The sequence below is a fragment of the Marmota monax genome, unplaced genomic scaffold, assembly GCF_021218885.2.
Source record: "Marmota monax isolate L192 unplaced genomic scaffold, Marmota_monax_Labrador192_F-V1.1 WCK01_AAM20220418_F8-fsc00050, whole genome shotgun sequence".
NCBI classification, from domain to species: Eukaryota; Metazoa; Chordata; class Mammalia; order Rodentia; family Sciuridae; genus Marmota; species Marmota monax.
Genome location: NW_026694552.1, coordinates 6,269,554 through 6,290,101, shown reverse-complemented (window position 1 = coordinate 6,290,101; position 20,548 = coordinate 6,269,554). Strand labels below are relative to the sequence as shown.

General features: G+C 45.3%; 1 protein-coding gene across 4 annotated transcripts in view; it reads left to right on the top strand.

Moving 5' to 3' along the window:
- The window catches only part of Tsc22d3 (TSC22 domain family member 3), a 64,650-nt gene extending 59,623 nt beyond the window's left edge, over nt 1-5,027 (top strand). For 2 of the 4 annotated variants that reach the window (XM_046420743.2, XM_058571620.1), the window contains exons 2-3: nt 2,346-2,397; nt 3,501-5,027. In XM_046420743.2, coding sequence (XP_046276699.1) covers nt 2,346-2,397; nt 3,501-3,731 — 283 coding nt within the window. In that variant the 3' untranslated portion in view covers nt 3,732-5,027. Of the gene's footprint in view, nt 1-1,278; nt 1,664-1,800; nt 2,001-2,345; nt 2,398-3,500 lie in introns of those variants that run through there. The other 2 variants (XM_046420744.2, XM_046420745.2) reach the window with 2 other exon arrangements.
- Nucleotides 5,028-20,548: the final 15,521 nt, after the last annotated feature.

The window sequence follows — 20,548 nt, the reverse complement described above, 5'->3', positions numbered from 1 at the left end:
CATATCATTTTCCTTGTGGCCCAGAGTCCTCTTTCCATGAAATACCTTCTACTGCTATATGCATGGCTGGACCCATCACATGGCAGGAGTTTTCCTGGGTGGTTTATATAGTAGTCTTCTTGTCCTTTGCTCTTCATAGGAAAGTAACAAATTTTCTTATGTTTTTATTGTGCATTATAATTATACATAATATCGAGGTTCAATCTGATATATGGTGGAGGAAAGTAACAAAAAATTGTTTCCTTTTAGTTATACATAACATTAGGATTCATTTTGACATAATTATACAAGCATGGAATATAATTTGCTCCAATTCAGTCCCTAGTACTTCCCTTTTCCTTCCCTTATACCCTCCCTCTGTTCCCTTCCTTATGCACTCACCCTGTTCCCTTTACTTAATTTTTAAAATTACTGCCTTGTAGATATACATAATGGTGAAATTTACTTTTTAAAAATAGGGACATGAGATCCCGGGTTATTTTGAATGTATTTTATTTACAGAGTAAGGTGTGGAGACCGAAGAGAAAAGGGGTAGTATCTGTGGTCATTCCTGTGCCCACTCTCATACCCTATCTCTTCTCCACCTCCTCTATTGCCAACCTAGCTGCTCCCCCATACATGTTCATCCACTCTTGTACACCCTCTCCTCCATACACATGCATAAACAGATTAATGCAGACCTCTGTGTGTATTCCTTGCATGTCACCAATATGTGAACCTGTCAGTACACAGGTAGATACTCCCACACCTGTAAATTCTAAGGAAGAAATAGGCGGATGGGTTTTGGAGTTTGGAGCAGGCTGGTAGCCAAGTCAGAGGACAGCTGCATTAGTAAGAGTGAGTGTGCAGGTGACACAGTATATGTGCTGGGGGGAGACTGAGAGAGCAGTCAGAAGGAGAAAGGCTTCTGATGGTGAGGGTGGGTGTCCGTGGAGTGACAATGAGAGCATTGCAAAACCATCAGGGTACTCTGGCTGACACCTGGAGAAGCGCTTTTAAAAGCAGCACCGCCCTCTACTGAGTGCTTTCTGCCTCCTGTTAGGCTGTTGTTTCTCATTTCTTTGCAAAACAGCTCCAGTTTGGGTTTTACCAATCTCCAGAGTCCTCTTTGGAGATGCCAGTTGGCACAAGAAAGTGCTGAACTGTTTACAGCCCCAGTCTAAGGTTCAGGGAGGGGATGTGGTTTTACTGGGCCACAAAGCCCGGTACAGGACTCATTTGCATGGCCCCTGACGCCATGTGACGCAGCCAGCTCCTCCTATATAAAGAAGCAGGAGCCGAAATATCTCTGAGTCTGGGTTGGACTGGAGGCAGTGGAGTTTGTGACACACTAGGTGACACCCCTCGAGGCACTTCCCTTCAACTCCAGCTGGAGCGCCTGTCTGGCTTTGGGTCCGCTCCGCTGCCCTCACCCCCCTCCTAGCTCTAGGGCCAGACTCCAGCGCGGAGCCCAGCCCGGTACAGCTTGCCAGCAGCCAGCGGTTGCCCAGCCCGCCCAGGCAGGCCCGAAGCACTGCCCGAGCTCCCCGGCAATCCGAGCCATGAACACCGAAATGTATCAGACCCCCATGGAGGTGGCGGTCTATCAGCTGCACAATTTCTCCATCTCCTTCTTCTCTTCCCTGCTTGGAGGGGATGTGGTTTCCGTTAAGCTGGATAACAGGTAACGACTGGCCCCAGCTCCAGCCTGGCGCTGGCGGGGGCTGGGCTGGGCTGGGAGCTGGATCTCTGAGCGAGCCCTATGCTGCCGGCCCCAGTTCCCTGTGGTGCAGCATCCTGGGAAGGGGCGGGGGTAAGGGACGCAGGAAGGGGGGTCACCACCGCGCTGGGATCCGCCGTCGTCGGAGCGTCCCTGCGGCTGCTGCGCCGTGAGAACCAGCTGCTGCAGCCGCAGAGGCAGCCAGAGGCAGAGGGATCAAGGACGGGCAGGGGTGCACCACCGGGGAGAAGGCCGGAAGCTTCTGAGCAGAGAAGAAATTCTTAGCTAGGTTCTGAGCCCGGTAGGTTTGCCTGGGACCTTTTGGGCCTGCGGTGGGGGCCTTCCTAGACCTGGCGCCCTCATTGTTTGTGTATCCCTGGGCAGGCTACGCTGGCCCATGTGCCCCAGGACCCGGGCTGCTCAGGTCGGTAGGAACTCCGGGCGGCATCGCTGAGCTAGCCTGGGTGGGGAGGTGCAGCTTCCTGCAGGGGCCAGAGAAGGACCCGCTGCCAAACTGCCTGGAACTCCAGGCCAGGGAAGCAGGGGAGAGGAAGACCCAGGGCAGATGGAAGACTTTGGTCACAACTGCCAGGTACTCAGAGTGGAACCGAGAGGGTAACGGGTCGCTTTGCTTTTGTCTTGACAGTGCCTCCGGAGCCAGTGTGGTGGCCATAGACAACAAGATTGAGCAGGCAATGGTGAGTGGCATCACTGTGTCATTCCCATCCCCAGACTTAGCTGCTGCTTATGTAACTCTGGGCAGAACTGAGGGGGTGGGCACAAAAGCTGTTAGCCAAAGGCCTGAGAAAGCCAAAGCCAGATTCCTATCCTCCCTGGAGACATTTGGTAAAGTCTGGTTAGAGTTACAGCAGTCTACCCTTGCTGGGCTCCCTTTCTCCTCCCCTCCTCCATCCCAGGGCTTTGCTGCAGCCTCTGGCTCCCTCCTGGGCTGCTGCAGGGCAGGGAGCTGAGACTCTTGTATTTGTATCCTGCAGTTGGCAGGGGCCAGAGCAAATTGGATGCAACTGCACTGCAGTGCCTCTGCAGTGACTGGGCTGGGGTCAGAAGTTGGGAGGAAATAGAAAGCCAAGCACCCCACACCATCTCCCTCTGCTTACCAGGTAGAGGTCAGACTTCACTGAGCAAGCAAAATGGCTATAGGGGCTCGGGGCTTCTCACAATTAGAAGCCCCTTAATTGTTCTCTGAAGCCTAAATGACACACTTCCCCACCCCTAGTGTAATCAGTCATCAAATTCAGAGAGGATGGAGCAATCTCTACACCCCCCACCAGCAAATGCCTGTCCAACCAGGCTGCAGGCCAGCTGCGACTCTAATGTGCTGAGTCCTGTGAAGGGGAAGAGACTCCCAAATAACCAATTTTATTTCTTTGGTGAAGATTTGTAAAGGAGACCAACAAGATGGGGTGTGCTGCAGGTCCCCGTGGACCCCTGATTTAGACCAGCAGCTGGGCCAACCAGCAACCAGTAGAATTCTCACTCCAAAAGTCCCTACAACAGCCAGACTTGAAAATCTTTAGGAACTTGCAGAAAGGTGGACCTTTCTTTTTCAAAACATGGCTCCCAACTCTGGCAAGGCCCAAATTCTACAGTACTCCTGTGTGAAGGTTTAAGTGCTTCAGAGAGGAGCTATGAGGAATTGGGCTACAGGAGTGGCATGCTGAGGGAAGGCTTCAAGGCAGTAACATGAAAGCTAGGGCAGGCAGCCCCATGGCAGGGTGAAGGTACTGCAGAGGGGCCTTAATAGCTGAAGAATCTCTTTGTGTGGTTTCCTCCTTGGCAGGATCTGGTGAAGAATCACCTGATGTATGCTGTGAGAGAGGAGGTGGAGATACTGAAGGAGCAGATCCGAGAGCTGGTGGAGAAGAACTCCCAGCTGGAGCGTGAGAACACCCTCCTGAAGACCCTGGCGAGCCCCGAACAGCTGGAGAAGTTCCAGTCTCGGCTGAGTCCTGAAGAGCCAGCTGCCGAATCCCCACAAGCACCTGAAGCCCCCGGTGGTTCTGCGGTGTAAGTGGCTCTGTCCTTAGGGTGGGCAGAGCCACGAAACTTGTTCTACATAGTTCTTTCCGGTTTGTTTTTGGCTCCCCAAGCATCATCTCACGTGGAGAACTTTACACCTAGCATAGCTGGTGCCAAGAGATGTCCCAAGGACATGGCCACCTGGGTCCACTCCAGTGACAGACCCCTGACAAAGAGCAGGTCTCTGGAGGCTGAGTTGCATGGGGCTTCAAAACCCCAAGCCAGTGAGCCTCTAATGCCACTGCGCCCTGGGGGCTCCCAGGGCCTGGGCAACTTAGCTGCAACTGGCAAAGGAGAAAGGTAGTTTGACATGTGATGCCAGTTTGCTCCAGAATGTATAAAGGGGTCTGTTTTTCATTTCCATGGACATCTTCAACAGCTTTACCTGATGACTGTTCTATGAAGAAGCCACTTGTGTTTTAAGCAGAGGCAACCTCTCCCTTCTCCCCTGCCTCGCCAAGGCAGGGGGCACAGATGGGAGAGATTGAGCCAGGTCAGCCTTCTGTCGGTTAATATGGTCTAATGCATGGCTTTGTGCACAGCCCTGTGTGGGATTACAGCTTTGGGATGAGCGCTTACAAAGTTCTGTTTGGTTAGTATTGGCATAGTTTTTTTATATAGCCATAAATGCGTATATATACTTATAGGGCTAGATCTATATCTTAGTGTAGCGATGTATCCATATATACATACACCTACATGTTGAAGGGCCTGACCAGCTTTGGGAGTATTGACTGGTCCCTTATCTCATAAAGCTAATTCTTTGACTGTGCTCATTTACCACGTCAATCCAGTTTGTCCTTTAGATTAAGTAAAACTCAAGAGTAAAGGCAGGGAGAGGAGGGCCAGCCCTCAGAATGCGGCCACGGATGCCTTGCTGCTGTACCCTTTCTTTCCCCAACTCTCCACTGAAGACATGTGAAATCCTTTTTCGAATGCCAAACCCACCATTCACTGGTGCTGACTACATAGAATGGGGTTGAGAGAAGATCAGCTTGGACTTCACATTGTCATTTGAGAACTTTTTTTTTTTTTTTTTTTAATTCTGGTGGAACACTTTCAGTTGAACAGATAGATGGCATCCTGCTGTGGATGAGGGAATGACTTTGATCCCATTGGGGCCTGAGGGATGTGCCCAGGAAATTTGTTTCCAAGGGGGTTCTGTGACAGTGAACTTTCCACTTTCTGACACCTTATCCTGATGTATGTCTCCAGGATTTGGATTTGGATTTTTCAAATGTAGCTTGAAGTTTCAATAAACTTTGCTCTTTTTTTTTCTAAAAATAAACTTGGTGTCTGACTGAGTATAAAGAGACGGGGCAATGGAGGCCCTCACCCAGTGGGGGTGGAGGAGGCTGTTTTTCTGATCAAGCAAATATTTATTGAGCACCCCTAAGGGCCAGGCCTATGCTACGTTCATGGTCATGTGTCATCCACATAACCTCCATATAAAGGACATGTTCTCACTGTTGGTAAGGAAGCTAAGACTTGGTGAGTTGAAGTGACTTACTTGCCCAAAGTTAACACAGCTGCTATGCAAATTTGTCTCAAACTCCCAGCTGTCCCTCTGTCCTGGTCTAGCTTTCATATTAGAGCTTCAGAGTGAGTGTTCAGGTGTCTACTGATACCCAAACTCAGCTTCAGGGGGTGATTTGGGAGGAAGGATATCCCCCAAGAAGGGCCCAAAGAAAACAGCAGGATATATGTGTGAAAGAGCAAGGAGAGAGGAACCAAATAAATAATGACTGGATTTCCTTCTAAAATCACCATACCACAGTGCATTCTCCTTAATATCAATCCACACATGACATTTGATCTTGGCTAGAGGGTCTTAGAAAAAGACAGGGAATTGGGAGGTGACAAAGCCACATCACTGTTCCCTGCTCCTCCCACCCTGCCCAAAGAAAGAAGCCTTCAATCCCTGATTCTCCACTGTGAAAGTTCATTCACCAAACGCATAGTCAGTGTTGGAAGAGTAGCTTCTGACCCCAGCTTCCCTCTTTCACCTCTTTGGGGTTCATGATCACCCACCACCATTTCCCAGCCCTACTTCTCTACCATTTCTTGCTGTTTCTATGATTGGCTATGGATGAGCATTTAGTGTCTCCTCTATCATGCCCCAAAATGGACCCACCCTGGCCCCTGAGCTTTGTAAGTCCACTGTGTTCCCAGGGGAGACCATCACCCCTATTAGTGACTCCCTTCAATCTGAGCTTCCTGTAGCATGAGCCTGCTACCTAACCCTTGGCCACTTGTGACTGATCAGCACTCCTTGATTTACCTCAAGGTAACCAAGATTTCTTGGCCCCCTCCCTTTCACCAGTCATTGCCTAAATGTAATCAAAATGGCACTTTTTTTTTCTGTCAGGTTCATCCACATGGCCTTTTCTTTTCCAATCACCAAGACCCTTCTTTAGAATTTTGCAAACCCTTGGTTGCTGGTCTATCAAATCCCAGTTTCCCTACCCATTTCCAATGCTGCTACTCATGATGCCAAGTTCGTCATCTACACCTGAAAATTTGATCACGGCATGCAGATTGCACAGCTACTGAAAGTTCACCAACTTTGGCCTAGTGAACTGGAATCCCCCAGGCAGCCACGCCCAACCTGCCCAGGTTCTCCCAGTACACCCCCCCACCCCCCCCACCCCCGCAACTAAGATCAGGGCTCTGTGCACTGTTTACACCTGGTTTCCAGCTGAACAACAATGAACAGATGAAAAAAGTAAACCCAGAAAATAACTCAGCAATACTCCAAACCTCTCTGGACATCAAGTCCTTTCTGTACAAGAAAGGGGAAAAAAAACATATCCCATAGTCACATAGTGGTAAAGAGAGAACAATTTTGTTTCCTAGGCAACCCCAACCAAACAGAGACAAACACTGTGACTTCTGAGGCCACAGTGGTTACATGACTAGATAAGAGGAACTTCAGATGTTTGTTGTTCACGTATAGAAGCAAGTCCTTGTTGTTGTTTTTCCACACAAAATGACTAGGCATGGAGAAAGGCCAAAAAAAACATATTGTTCTTGGACTTTTGTGGCCTTTGGAGTTCTGGGCTCAGCTGGTTCTGCTGGACCCAGAACAAGAAAAAGAACAATGAGATCTGTAGCAGTAATCATCCCCTGACTGAGCATGCCACCTCACCTTGTGTCCTCTAATCTACTGCCTCATAGGATCTCAAAGGCAGCCCCTCCAAGCATAGCGACAAGGATGGAAAGAGCACCACTCTGCAGCCCACCCCCAATGTGGAACATTCTGTTTCCTGCCCTTCGAATGAGGCAGTTATGATTTACCTCCATTTGACAGACAAGAAAACTGAGAGCCAGATCCCATCGTTCCCACAGATCCCATGGGGCAATGGTTCCTCTTTTGAATGTCAAAAATATCCTCAGACTTCCCCCAACTCCATGATAGTAGAACTTTTAGTGTTTTTTTTTTTTTTTTTTTGAGAGAGAGAGAGAACAACATCGTGACAAAAAGTGACTGAATTCAGTCGGACTTTTAAAAGAATTGATTGTATTTGTAACAAAAATACAGACATGGGTTTGAAAACTAAAATAGTAATGCATATGTTCATTAGGTATATGTATGTGTACACACACAATTTCAAAACATCATGTTGTATACATGATGTTTTAAATTACATGATGTTTTAAATAAATACATACAATTTTAATAGTTTTTATTTTTTTAAGACAAAGCTAGAACAGAAATCCGGGGATAGAATATTTGTGTAAAATAAAAAAGGACCAGGGCTGGGCTCAGTGGCAGTGCACTTGCCTAGCATGTGTGAGGCACTGGGTTCCATCCTCAGCACCACATAAAAATAAACTAAATAAAGTTATGTGTTCATCTACAACTAAAAAATATTTTTTTTTTTTTTAAAAAAAGGGACTTTTAGGCTGGAGACAACCACAGGGTAAGATGCTCCTGAGAGAGAAGTCATGGAGAGAGCAGATGAGGAGACAGGGCCATTGGGGCCAGGAGTGAAAGGAGAAGGACCTCTGGAAAGACCATAGGAAGGAAGATGCATGACCCTCTGGTATTTGGAAGTTATCTTAACATCATTCTACTTAGTCTGGAAAATATTGCTTTTAAATCTCATTTCTCCTCCTAGTTGGTTAGAAATTAATGGACTAATTAGAGCTTTGTAGACAGCTCAGGTCCTCAGGTTTTCTCATACAGAGAAGCTTGTTGGAATACAAACAATACTTAACTACCTCCACTAGATCAGGAAAGGATTAACAGAGAACCCCATCAGTTAGCTATTCCAAGGAGAATGGTTTCCAGAGAGGAGCTGGCTGGAAGGAATAATTAATTATGATAGCTATCTGGGCTAGGGCTATCACTCAGTAGTGGAGCACTTGCCTAACATATATGAGGCCCTGGGTTCCATCCCCAGTACCACAAAAAATTGTTTCCAATAATGCTAGCTATCGCTTACAAGGCACTTAATTGATGACAGACATAGTTCTAAGCTTTTTATATCTCTTGACTCTTTAACTTCTCTCCACAAACATATGAGAAATATTCTATTGAAATCCTCATTTCACAGAAAATGAAAATGAGAAAAATGAAAGCATTTATGGCACAGAGAGGTTAAGTAGCTTGCCCAAAGTCATGCAGCTAGTGAATGGCACAGCCTCTATGTGGGAGGTGGGGGAAGATGAGATGGATGCATGGAGACACAGGATAAACAATCTGAAATATTGAGTTAATTCCTCCTATGTAACCAGAAGTGTTCCAGTGGTGGTGGGCAAGAAGGGAGACCACTCCAAACAAGTAGAGGGACTAGCATAACAAAAAAAAAAAAAAAAAAAAGACCAATGTGTCTGGGAGAAGTGGAGGTAAACACAGATTTGGAAAGGGGAGGTTAGGAAGTTGACTTTGAATGGCTCCCAGCCAAATGACTTGAGATAACATCTAATAGGTCTCAGGGAGCCATGGTAGGCTTCTGAGCAAGGAAGTGATGTGATGTGAAAGATATTTGTAGAAGATGGGTCCTGGCAGCTGGAGAGGCTAGAACAGAGAAAAGCTAGCAGGCAGCCAGCTGCTGCTGTAATCCAGGTGTGAGGTGATGAGGGCCAGCCAGGGCAGGAATAAAGGGTCATGGAAAGGAAAGAACAAGGCCCAAAGACAGTGAACAGTGGTATTTCTCCAAGTGTGGTCTGCAATCCACCCGCATCAGGTTGATGGGAATTTAAAGTGTAGATGCCAGCTCCTAACCCCATACTACAGAGGCGGGTAGGGCTCAGGAATCCATAACTCTAATATATCCCTGGTGATATGTAACTTGGGAAAGCTGGAGGACCCTCCATGAAGTAAAAAATCAGCATGACCTGATGGCAAAGTGAGTCAGGAGGAGGAGAGAGCAAAATAGCCACAAGTCAAGGATGTCACGAAAGTTTGTGTTTCATATATATATATAAAATTTGCCTTATTTACTTATTTATTCATTTGTTTTTGGTATTGGGGATTGAACCCAGGGTGTTTTACTACTAAGCCTTATTGCCAGTCCTTTTCATTTTTTTTTTCCATTTTGAGCCAGGTCTCACTAAGTTGCTCGGGGTCTTGTTAAGTTGCTGAGGCTGGCCTCAAACTTGATGTCCTCCTGTGTCAGTCTCCCAAGTCACTAGGATTATAGGTATGCGCAACAATGCCTGGTGAATTTAGCAGTTTCAAAGAATTCATCTCTCTTCTGAAAAAATGACAGCTTTTTCTTAAATCCCTGTTTCTATCAGTGCTTCCATGGTCTCCCAATCCCGTAGACTCAAAACTTTCATGGAATCAGAAGTTGAGGCATTAGGGATATTCCAGTCCAGTAGCATTAAATATATTCCTACTGTTTATCCACCTATCTCCAGAACTTTGCCATCATCCCAAACTGAAGTTCTGTACTCATAAAACACCCCTCTACCAGCCTCTAGTGCTATGAAAGTTTTAAATCTGGCCAACCATGGTGGTGCACACCTGTAATTCCAGTGACTAGGGAGCCTGAGGGAGGAGGATCACAAGTTAGAGGTCAGCCTCAGCTACTTAGCGAGTCCCTAAGCAATTTAGTGAGATCCTGTTTTGAAAAATAAAAATGAAAAAAGCTAGGAATGTGGCTCAGTGGTTAAGTGCCCCTGGGTTTAATCCCCAGTACAAAAAAAAAAAAAAAAGGAAGGGAGGGAAGGAGGCAAAGAGGGAAAGAGAGAGGGAATATTTTGAATCTGGAGGATTGGGAGGCCATGGTAGCACTGAAAGAAACAGGGATTTAGAAAAAGGATGTAATTTTTCATAAGGGAGATGAATTCCAGTTTTGATATCTGGCTGAGCTAAGCATATTTACATATAGAAATATACCAGCTGTAGAAAAAGAAAGTGAAGTCAAGGGTTAGAGCATGAGATGTGTGTGTGCCTACATGTCATGAGAACCAAAGTGATGCACAAGGAGATATGCTCCAGAGAAGTAGCTCCAGAGCAGGGTGAGCACAAGGCCAAGAACCAAGAAAAGCTGTGAGGAAAGAGCTAGGGGAAGCTCTAACAGAACACTGAGGTTTGTTGATCTCCTCTCTGTTTTTAATCTTTTGGTGTATTGTTTTCCATGCTTCCTCGTCAGAGTCCTTACCATAATCCCTACCATTTTATAAAATTAAACTAGTCTCTAAATGTCACTTTGTCACAAGGCTGAGACAGCTGGATATTCTAAAAAGAGGTAGTCAAGAGCACACGCCTGTAATCCCAGTGACTCTGGAGTCTGAGACAGGAGGATTGCAAGATTGAAGCCAGCCTTAGCAACTTAGTGAGACCTTTAGTCATCTGGTGAGATCCTATCTCAATTTTTTTTAAATAAAATAAAAAGGACTGGAGACTTAGTTCAGTGGTAAAGTGCCTGGGTTGGATCCCTATTACCAAAAAAAATTTAAAAAGTGAACTCAGCATATATTTTAAAAAGGACTGGTGGTTATTCAAAGTTGTCAAACCATCTTGTGAAACTACAGGGTTTTTAAAATTCTACTTTAAAAATTAGAGTTTTAGCAAGGTGAAATGGCATACACCTGTAACCCAGCAGCTGTGGAGACGGAAGCAAGAGGATCCCAAGTTGGAGACCAGCGTCAGAACTTAGCAAGGCCGTAATTCAAATTTCTAAAAAAGAGCTTGAGATGTAGCTCAGTGATAGAACACCTCTGGATTCAATCCCCAGTACTTGGGGGGAAAGGTCCTGGATTGTAGTCCTAGTCTTTGACTAGTAAATTCTATGACCTTAGGCAAGTCATGTCACGTCTAGATATCAATTTTCCAAGTTGCCAAACAAAGTGGTTCCACAGGATTGTTTCTAAGCCTGTGCTAAGGATCCCTCTGGGCTTGTTCATGTTACCTCATTGGTCTAGGCCTCAGTTTCCCATCTGGCCCTCAAATTCTATTTGGTCTCCTATCTAGATATTATCAAGTTGCACTGTTAAGAGCAGGAAATTGATGCTCTTAAGAACTAATACATGAGCTGGGGATGGAGCTCAGTGATAGACTGCTTGGCTAGCATGCATGAGGTCCTGGGTTTGACTCCCAATTCCAGTTGTTGTAATCCCAGTAACTCTGGAGGCTGAGACAGGAGGATTGCAAATTTGAGGCCAGCGACTTTGTAATTAATCAATGTACAGAGACTTTGATTAATAAGCCAATACACGGTTCAGTGTGTACCACACTCCATGTCATTTTGTAGAGGAAGGAATCATCTGTACAGCCTTATTTCTCAGCCTTTTTCATTTCATGAGCTACTTCCAGTTGACTATATTGTGACAACACACTTTAAAGCTCTGGGTCACCAAATTAGAATGGGAGGGAGACCCTCTTGCATAGGCAGAGGGAACAGGCTTATAATTGAATGTTTTATGATTGCTGGGAATTGTAGCTTAGTGTAGCTTAGTGGCAGAGCACTTGCTTAGCATGTTCAAGGCCCTGGGCCAGTCTCTGTACAGAAAGAAAGACCTGTGATTGGTACAGTTACATGGAGAGGAGAGCAAAGCAACAAAATAAGAGATGAGGTGGAGGGGCCAGGCAGGAGAGAACTAGAAGAGGAAGAATAGGAGCAAAAAGGGTGGCCCCAGCCCATTGGAGCTTCCTTAGCTGGGCTCCCCCACTATTTTCCTGCTGTTCCACTGAGGAACTTGCTGCCTCTACCTAAGAGAAAATGGGATGAATTCACCACCGAAGACTGGATCTATAGGTCCTGATTTCTCTCAAACATGCCTACCTCGCTGCTCATTGCAATCCAGGACCCAGTTGTTTACAAATATAAACTTAATCTGATCATGTATGGAGCCATCTTTAGGCACAAGTGAGTTAAGTCACACCTGGGATCAGAACCCAGAGTACCCTTAAGGGCTGGACAGGGCTCTAGAGATCATCTGTCCCAGCCTCCTCAATTCCCAGATGACATCACTGATGGCCAGAGGGAGAAACAGCTGTTCCAATCACTCAGTCAGTTAGCAGGGACAGGATGAATCCCCTGTGGTGATGACGCTCTACATATGAGCAGGCCCTAGGCCTCAGTGTTCCCATTTGTAAAATGAGGGGTTGGGCAAGAGCAGTTGAAAAAGAGCAATAGTTTTTGTTACTTGTTTGCTGGGGATTAAACCTAGGGCCTTGCACATGCTAGGCAAGCACTCTCCCACTGAGCTACACCTCTTTTTCATTTTCTGTTTTGAGGCAGGGTCTCACTAAGTTGCTCAGGCTGGTCTTTAATTTACAATCCTTTTGCCTCAGCTTCCTGAGTAGCTGGAATTATAGCACCCAGGACAGAGCCATAGTTTTTAGCTTTATCTGCACATGAAAGTCACCTGAGGGGAGTTTAAAGAAATCTGGATGTCCCATCCCCAGACATGTTCCCAAAACTGGTCTGGTGTTGGGACCTGGGTATAAGTGATTCCTGGGTGATCTGTGAGGATTATTCCAATTATTTTTTCAGCACCAGGGATTGAACCCAGGGGTGCTTGACCACTGAACAACATCCCCAGCCATTTTGGTGTTTTTATTTTTGATACAGAGTCTCACTGAGTTGCTTAGAGCCTCACTAAGTTGTTGAGGCTGGCTTTGAACTTGTGATCTTCCTGCCTCAGCCTTTGGAATTACAGGCGTGTACCACCATGTGCAGCAATTATTCCAATCTTGACATCCAGATTCATTTATTCATTCAACAAACAGTGGCATCTACTGCCTGTTGGGCAGTGTGAAAGACACGAGGGATGCACCAGTGCTTAGGTCACTTGTGGCCTCTGTGCTCCTGGGGCTAGTATCATGTATGCCCAAGGAGGTAACAGATGAGGCGGGATGCAGAGTTGGAAAGGTGGAACAGGGCACACAGCCTCACCCCTTCTGTGTTCTCTCAGCCTGCAGAGTACACCGGCTCTGGCCTGCTCTTCCAGCCCAGCAGTAACTGGAGTAGCACAGGCTCTGCCCCTTGGAGACCACTTGCGCTTGTCCACCTGTGGCAGGGACAGGGTGACTGACTAGGGGTTGCATATCAGCAAGGCTGTTTGGCTGCAATTCAATTCCTCTTCTCCCAAATAGCTTTATGATTAATAAAGGTGACATTTTTATCTCCTGCATGACTCGTGTGTGTCTCTCTTGACTGATTCTCATTTCAGGCAGAAGAAAAGAGGTGCTATTTATCAGCCTCCTCAAACTCCATAACACTCTATTGGGCATGACGGGCAGTACACAGATAACCCTATAGCCCCTTCTCAGTTACTTTCGCAGGCTTCTCCTCTTCTATTTGCAGTACCTCTGGCTCAGTTTTGCCTTTTCTGTCCTTCCTCCCTGCTTGGTTCCATCTATTCCCAAAGTCTTAAGTAATGTCACTATGTCAGTGACTCTAACTTCAGTGCTATTACCAGCTCCCATTACTGTGGGCTCCAGGCTTCCTTTGTATATTTCACAAGTACATTAATACCTATGTGACCAAAATCAAAGTTTTTTGGCTTTTTTTTTTGGGGGGGGGTACTGGGGATTGAAACCAGGGGTGCTTAACCACTGAGTCATATCCCCAGTACTTTTTAATATTTTATTTAGAGATAGGGTCTCTTTTAGTTGCTAAGTGCCTCACTAAATTGCTGAGGCTGGCTTTGAACTCCTGATCCTCCTGCCTCAGCCTCCCAAGCCACTGGGATTATAGGTGTGCACCATGGTGCCCAGCAAGATCAAAGTCTTGACTCCTGCCTCCCACAATGGAATCCATATAGCTGCTCAAACCAGAAGCTTTGATTCCCCACCATTACCCACAGCTCCCACACCCAATCCACCATCCAATGTCATTCACTCAAGTTCCAACAAGCACCTCTGTACAGCCCCATTGCCACTAGCTGGTCTAACTCACCTTCCTTTCTCATGGGAAAGCAAAAGCCTCACACATTGGACCATCTCTTTACACATGGGATTCTGACCAATTCTCCACAGCAGTTAGAGTGACCTTCTTTTTAAATTTTTTTTTGTAGTTGTACATGGACAGCATGCCTTTATTTTATTTGCTTATTTTTCTATGTGGTGTTAAAGATCAAACCCAGTGCCTCACACGTGCTAAGCAAGTGCTCTGCCACTGAGCCCCAGCCCTAGCCCCAGAGTGACCTTCTTATTGCAAAATCAGATCATAGCATTCCCTTGCTTTAAGCTTATCAATGGCTTATCATTGTACTTAGAACAAAGTTCAAACTCTTTCCCCTGCTGAGCTTCTTTCATTCCTCAAATACTCCACAGAGCCTGGCTTAGGAGGCTAATGCGGGAGGATCATGATTTGAAAGCCGGCCTCAGTATCTCAGCGAGGCCCTAAGCAACTCAGCAAGACCCTGTCTCTAAATAAAATATAAAAAGGGCTTGGTATGTGGCTCAGTGGTCAAGCACTCCTGGGTTCAATCCCCAGTATCTAAAATAAAGTAAAATAAAATATTCCATATAATGCCATTGTGCATGTGGCTTCCAGCAGCACCCTCACTCCTGCTGTCTGCTCTGTGGTTTGTTCCTATCCCTTGGCTCTTCCTTCCTCTTAGAGATCTTTGCCCAGCACTCTATCTAAAGAAATGTTCCCTGTTATCATTTTTCTTTTTGCACTTCCCTCCATATTGCAAGGATTCATTCATTTTTGTTGTTGTTCATTTCTGCCTTGCCACTCTGGAAGCTCTGAGGTCAGGACCCATACCTGTTTCATGTACTGTGATGTCCTCAGAACTAAACACAATACTGGATTATGCTGAACAACAAAGAAATTTCTGGAACTTTCAGATACTGTTGCAGGTGATGGTGGGTTGGGGAAGAAATTTTTGGATGAGGACAGAGTGAGGAGGGAACTTTTTCAAAATCTTCCAAATTGCACAAGTAAACTGACCTGTTGATCACGTCAATTATAAATGCAATAAACTGTTTGTTCTGTCAGTGACTTTTAATTGACCTTTTCTGTGTGCCAGGCATCAGGCTAGCACTGGATATTGGAGTAAACCTGAGAGACAGCATTCAGGGTCCTCGTAGGGCTTACTGTTAAGGGAAAATATACCTGCAGCCTGTTGGTATTCCTGTGACTCTTGCCTAGGGAAAGTTCCTACTGGTACCCTTAAGACCTTCTAAATGTTTTATTTTCCCCATAGCCACACTTTAACCCATAAAACTCCAGCCCATTATCTGGAGCTGTTTATCAAGGCACAGACTCATTTTAGAGAGGAGGTATAGTACTACCTAGGATTAGCTCTGTCTATAACAGAAAAAATAACACTTGCTTTGAAGACATAGTATAACCAGGTGCAGTGGTACACACCTGTAATCCCAGAGGCTTGGGGGTCAGAGACAGGAGGATGGCAGGTTTGAGGCCAGCCTCAGCAATTTAGCAAGGCCCTAAGAAACCTAGTGACACCCTGTCTCAAAATAAAACATAAAAAGGGCTGGGGATGTGACTCAGTGGTAAAGTACCCCTAGGTTAAATTTTCAGTACAAAAAAACCCAACAAAACCATAGTGTAGCCAGGCATCTTGGCACACACCTGTAATCCCAGTAACTCAGATGGCTGAGGTAGGAGGACTGCACATTCCAGGCCAGCCTCAGGAATTTAAATTAAAAATAAAAAGGGTTGGGGATGTAGCCCAATGGTAAAACAACCTGGATTCAATCCTTTGTACCAGGGGAAAGAATAGTGTATTTATCTCTCATAAGAGAAATCTGAAGGCAAACAGTGCAGGCTTGATATGGAATTTCACCAGAGACTCCAACTACTTCCAAGTTCCTATCCCCCATATTTAGCATATTGCCTCACTGTCCAAGATGACTGCTCAAGCTCCAGCCTTTGTATCTACAATCTAGGTGGCAGAAAGGAGGAAGGGGAAGGAAAATGGCTCCTTCCTTTTGAGAAACCTCCCAGAAGTACTACACAATGCTTCTACTCAACATCTCATTGGATGGAACTTAATCTGTCTACTCCTAATTAAAAGAAAGGTTTTCTTTAATGAGTATATTGCACTTCCAAGCAAACACAGGTTCTATTAATCAGGAAGAGAAGAGTAGACATCGGAGTAAGCAACCAGTAGTTTCTTTTTTGGGCATTTAGACATTTTTTTTTAGTTGTAGATGGACAAAATATTTTTATTTTATTTATTTATTTTTATGTGGTGCTGGGGATTGAACCCAGGGCCTCACACATGCTAGGCAAGTGCTCTACCACTGAGCCATAACCCCTGCCCAGGTATTTAGAAATTTTGAGAGATAAGGACAGGAAAGAAGAAATAGGGAAAAAAGCACAAAAAAAGAGTTTTATAGGACTGGGGATATAGCTCAGTTGGTAGAGTGCATGCATTGCATATGCAAGGCTCTGGGTTCAATCCCCAGAAACACCAAAAAATAAAGAAAATAAAAATAAGTTTCATAAAAAGGTCCAAGACCACTGATTTCCATATAAGGGAATGTGTCTACCCCCATGGGCTAGAGCTGGCTGGCAGTTGAGGCCATATATCTTGGGAACAGAGCAAGCAGGACAGAGTCCTGGGTATGAAGGTTTTCCCAGAACGACCCAGGCAAGAGGCCCTCAGGAAATAAACCAAGAGATCTGTCACCAGAGAAATTCCAAAAACTTGGATCCCAGACTATTCTCTTAAATATTTTTCTTGAAGCAAAGGGGATACCACTCCCTAAAATAGGCCCCAGGTCAAGATCTGGGGCCAGATATTCAAAGTCAAAGTTCAAGAAAAGATTCTCTTCATTTTTTTGTGTGTGTGGATGTAAATGGAGCACAAGTACATAATCTTCAGATCTTGGAGCTTAAAGAGGCCTGAAGAGTCATAGAACCCAGGGCTGAGGTTGGAGCTCAGTGGTAAAGCACTTGCCTAGCAAGTGTGAAGCACTGGGTTCGATCCTCAGCACCACATATAAATAAATAAAAAAAGGTCCATCGACAACTAGAAAAAAATATATATTTTTTTAAATTTTTAAAATTTATTTTTTAGGTGTAGATGGACACAACACAATGCCTTTATTTATATGTGGTGCTGAGGATTGAACCCGGGTCCTGCCCATGCTAGGTGAGCGCTCTACCACTGAGCCACAATCCCAGCCCCCCAGAAAATATTTTTTAAAAAAAGCCTTTCTTAAAAAAAAAAAGAGTCATGGAGTCCAATCTCTGCCACACTTACTTCCACTCTGCAACCTCATGCTGAGGACAGGCAGGTTGTGTTGGGAAGATGTAAAATTCAGGGGATTATTTTCAATTAAGATGTAGCTTTTTGCAGAGCTCGTGGATGTTTAGTGGGTAAAAATTATCCAATATCACCAAGTTACTCAAACCTAGAAGTACAGGAGCCATTCCAACAGACTCCAACCTTGCTGAATAGCAGTCCCTAACCCAGCATATCAGAGAATGACAGACAACTCTCACTAAGTCAGATAGCTCCCTGCAATTCCCTTCTACTTCCTCCTCTAAAGGCATCAACACCGTTTCAACAGCTTCTGTCCTGTAGAGGCTCAACACATACGTTTCTTTTGCCTTTGGAAAAAGCCACAGGGCTGGGCGTAGTGGTGCACACCTGTAATCCCAGTGGCTCAAGAGGCTGAGGCAGGAAGAGCACAGGTTCAAAGCCAACATCAGCAATTTAGTGAGGCTGTAAGTAACCTAGTGATACCCTGTCTCTAAATTTAAAATAAAAAGGGCTGGGGATGTGGCTCAGTGGTTAATTGCCCTTGGGTTCAACTTTAAACACACACACACACACACACACACACAGCAATGGACACAGTGGCACATGCCTATAATCCCAGTAATTCAGGAGGCTGAGGCAAGAGGATCATAAATTCAAAGCTGGCCTCAGAAATTTAATGAGATCCTGCATCCGAAGAAATAAGAACTGCTCAGTGGTAGAGCAGTAGAGCATCCATGGGTTCTCCAGTACTGCAAAGGGGCGCGGGGGGGGGGGGGCTCTTTAGAACTTCGATCTTGGGTGCACCAAATAGAACTCTTGTACTTCTAGTTTCTTTTGAAGGCCCTACAGCTTGATTATCTTCCATCTCTCCCATGGAGTCTGGGAAATGGGACACCAGGGCATTGTTACAAAGTGCTGGGGGAATTAGGACTTAAAGAAAACAATTTTCCTGCCTCTCGGCAGGCTCCATTCTGGTGCCAAGCAGAGCTATGGAAGTTTGCACCTGACCCTGCCCATCCAGTAAGCAAGAATTAAATACTCAGGCAGAACACGCCTGCCCCTCCCATGAATGCTGAACATTCTGTTTTTTACCCTTAGGAAGAAACTGGTAAATAACTGCATTCTCTTCTCCCAGTCACACACCCCCTTCTTTGCAAAACCAAAGAATTGGGTCACATTACATAAGTCTATGTGGTTTTGAAGGGCTGAACATCAAGCTTCGAATTGTTGTCCCACACATATTGGAGCACAACCCCTTTTCTCCTGGGTAACACAAAGGAAAGCTGCTGACTTCCAAAGTTTGGTAAGGGTTGTTAAGTTGTTTTTCCATACACTCCTGATCATTTTAGCCCATGGGATTTATTTGGGTTCCTCTTCTAGAAGGGTGTTAGAATTCAGGGAATTATGAAATGACATTAAATAAGATATAATCACAACTGTATTTTTAGAAGAAAAAAAGTACTTAAGAGCTAGGGCTGAGGCTCAGTGGTAGAGTGCTTGCCTAGCATGGGTGAGGTACTAGGGTCATTCTCCAGCAGAAGGAAAGGAAAGGAAAGGGAAAGGGAAAGGGAATGGAAAAGTGAAAGAAAAGAAGGGAAGAGGGAAAGGAAGAAGCAGGAATGCCTAAAATTAGCCCAGACAGGCACTCCATTGTGGTATGGGCAAAGGAAAGTTACTAGAAATATCTGCCATCAAATGACCAAGGTCAATCCCCTCCTCCTGTAGATTCAATCATTTAGTTATTCATTAGTTCAGGCAATAAATATTTATGGAGAAACTCTTTGGTACCAGGCTGAAAGATGAGGTTCCTAATTTCATGGAATTTACCTTCCAGTGGAGGGAGACACACAGACAACAGAGAAACAAATAATATCCAATAGAGAAGAAACTGAGGCTGGGAGAGAGGACATGCCCAAGGTCACATATGCAGCTCTTCTGACTGGCAGTGTCTCCATTTCTCATTGAATATATTCAGTGCCCTACCATGTGCCAGGAATAACACTAGGCATTGAGCATGTAAAATAAATAAGACAGACAAGGTTTGTGTTCTTGCAGAACTCATAGTATAGTCCAGGAGACAGAGTGTGACTAAACACACACACACAAAAAAAAAAAAACATTGAGACTTCTGATTTCTGGTTCAGCACACTGTCCTACCAACAAGTAAAGAGCTGAAAGAATTGAAAAATCAACAACACTTCTTAGATCTGTAAGAGAAATTAGGTCATAGGGCAAACTGCTACCCCCAAAATTGGAGAGGAGGCAGATGTAGAGATTCACAACTTTGCAGAGCAAAACCTGCTGCAGGCACCAGGGCCAGAGTAGAAAAACCTGAACTGTAATTGACAAATTGCCGCAGGCTCAGTATAAACAAGCTGGAGAGTTAAAAACTCCAGGAGCCACCTGGTGGGGGGTGGGGGTGAAGGGTGGGGGAAGCACTTTTGTGAGTTTTACCTCCAGGAGCTCAACCAGATCCTCACTGCTAATATCAGAAAAACTCACTCCTGCTTCTAGCAGGAGGAGGGGGAATATATTTTGAAATATACCAGAGCATTCTGTTCTTTAAAAGGACTCAGGAAAAACAATTATACTAAATCTTAACCTTCTGAGGTTCTAGCATAGCCTCATCATCCTGGGACAAGGACATGTTCAACTCAATTCTCTCTAGCCTTCCACCCAGGGGGGAAGAAAACACACAACTCCAGCCTACTGTAGCTATTCTGTCCCGCCTCAGGGGCACAGGGAATGAAAAGTCCGGTGAAAATCAAAGTGCAGAGGCACAAGGTCACCAAAAGAGAGACCTAAGCATAAGATCATAGAACCTGGGTATGGTGACACATGCCTGCAATCTCAGCAACTCCAGTGGCTGAGGCTGAAGGATCGCAAATTCAAGGTCAGCCTCAGCAATATAAGAGATCCTGTCTGGAAAAAAAATTTAAAAGTAGGGGGTGAGATAGGGGGCTGGTAGTGGAGCCCCGCCCCCTGCCCTGCCCCACCTAGGGGTGCAATCCCTAGTACTGCAAAAACAAAAAATAACAGAAAGTTTCCCCTCCTCACATCTTACCACCACATCATTAAAGGTCTATTTACATCAATTTCTTTTATTCAGTATATCACATACATGTTTCCACTTAACTTACAAGGCCTATTTAAAGGAAAAGG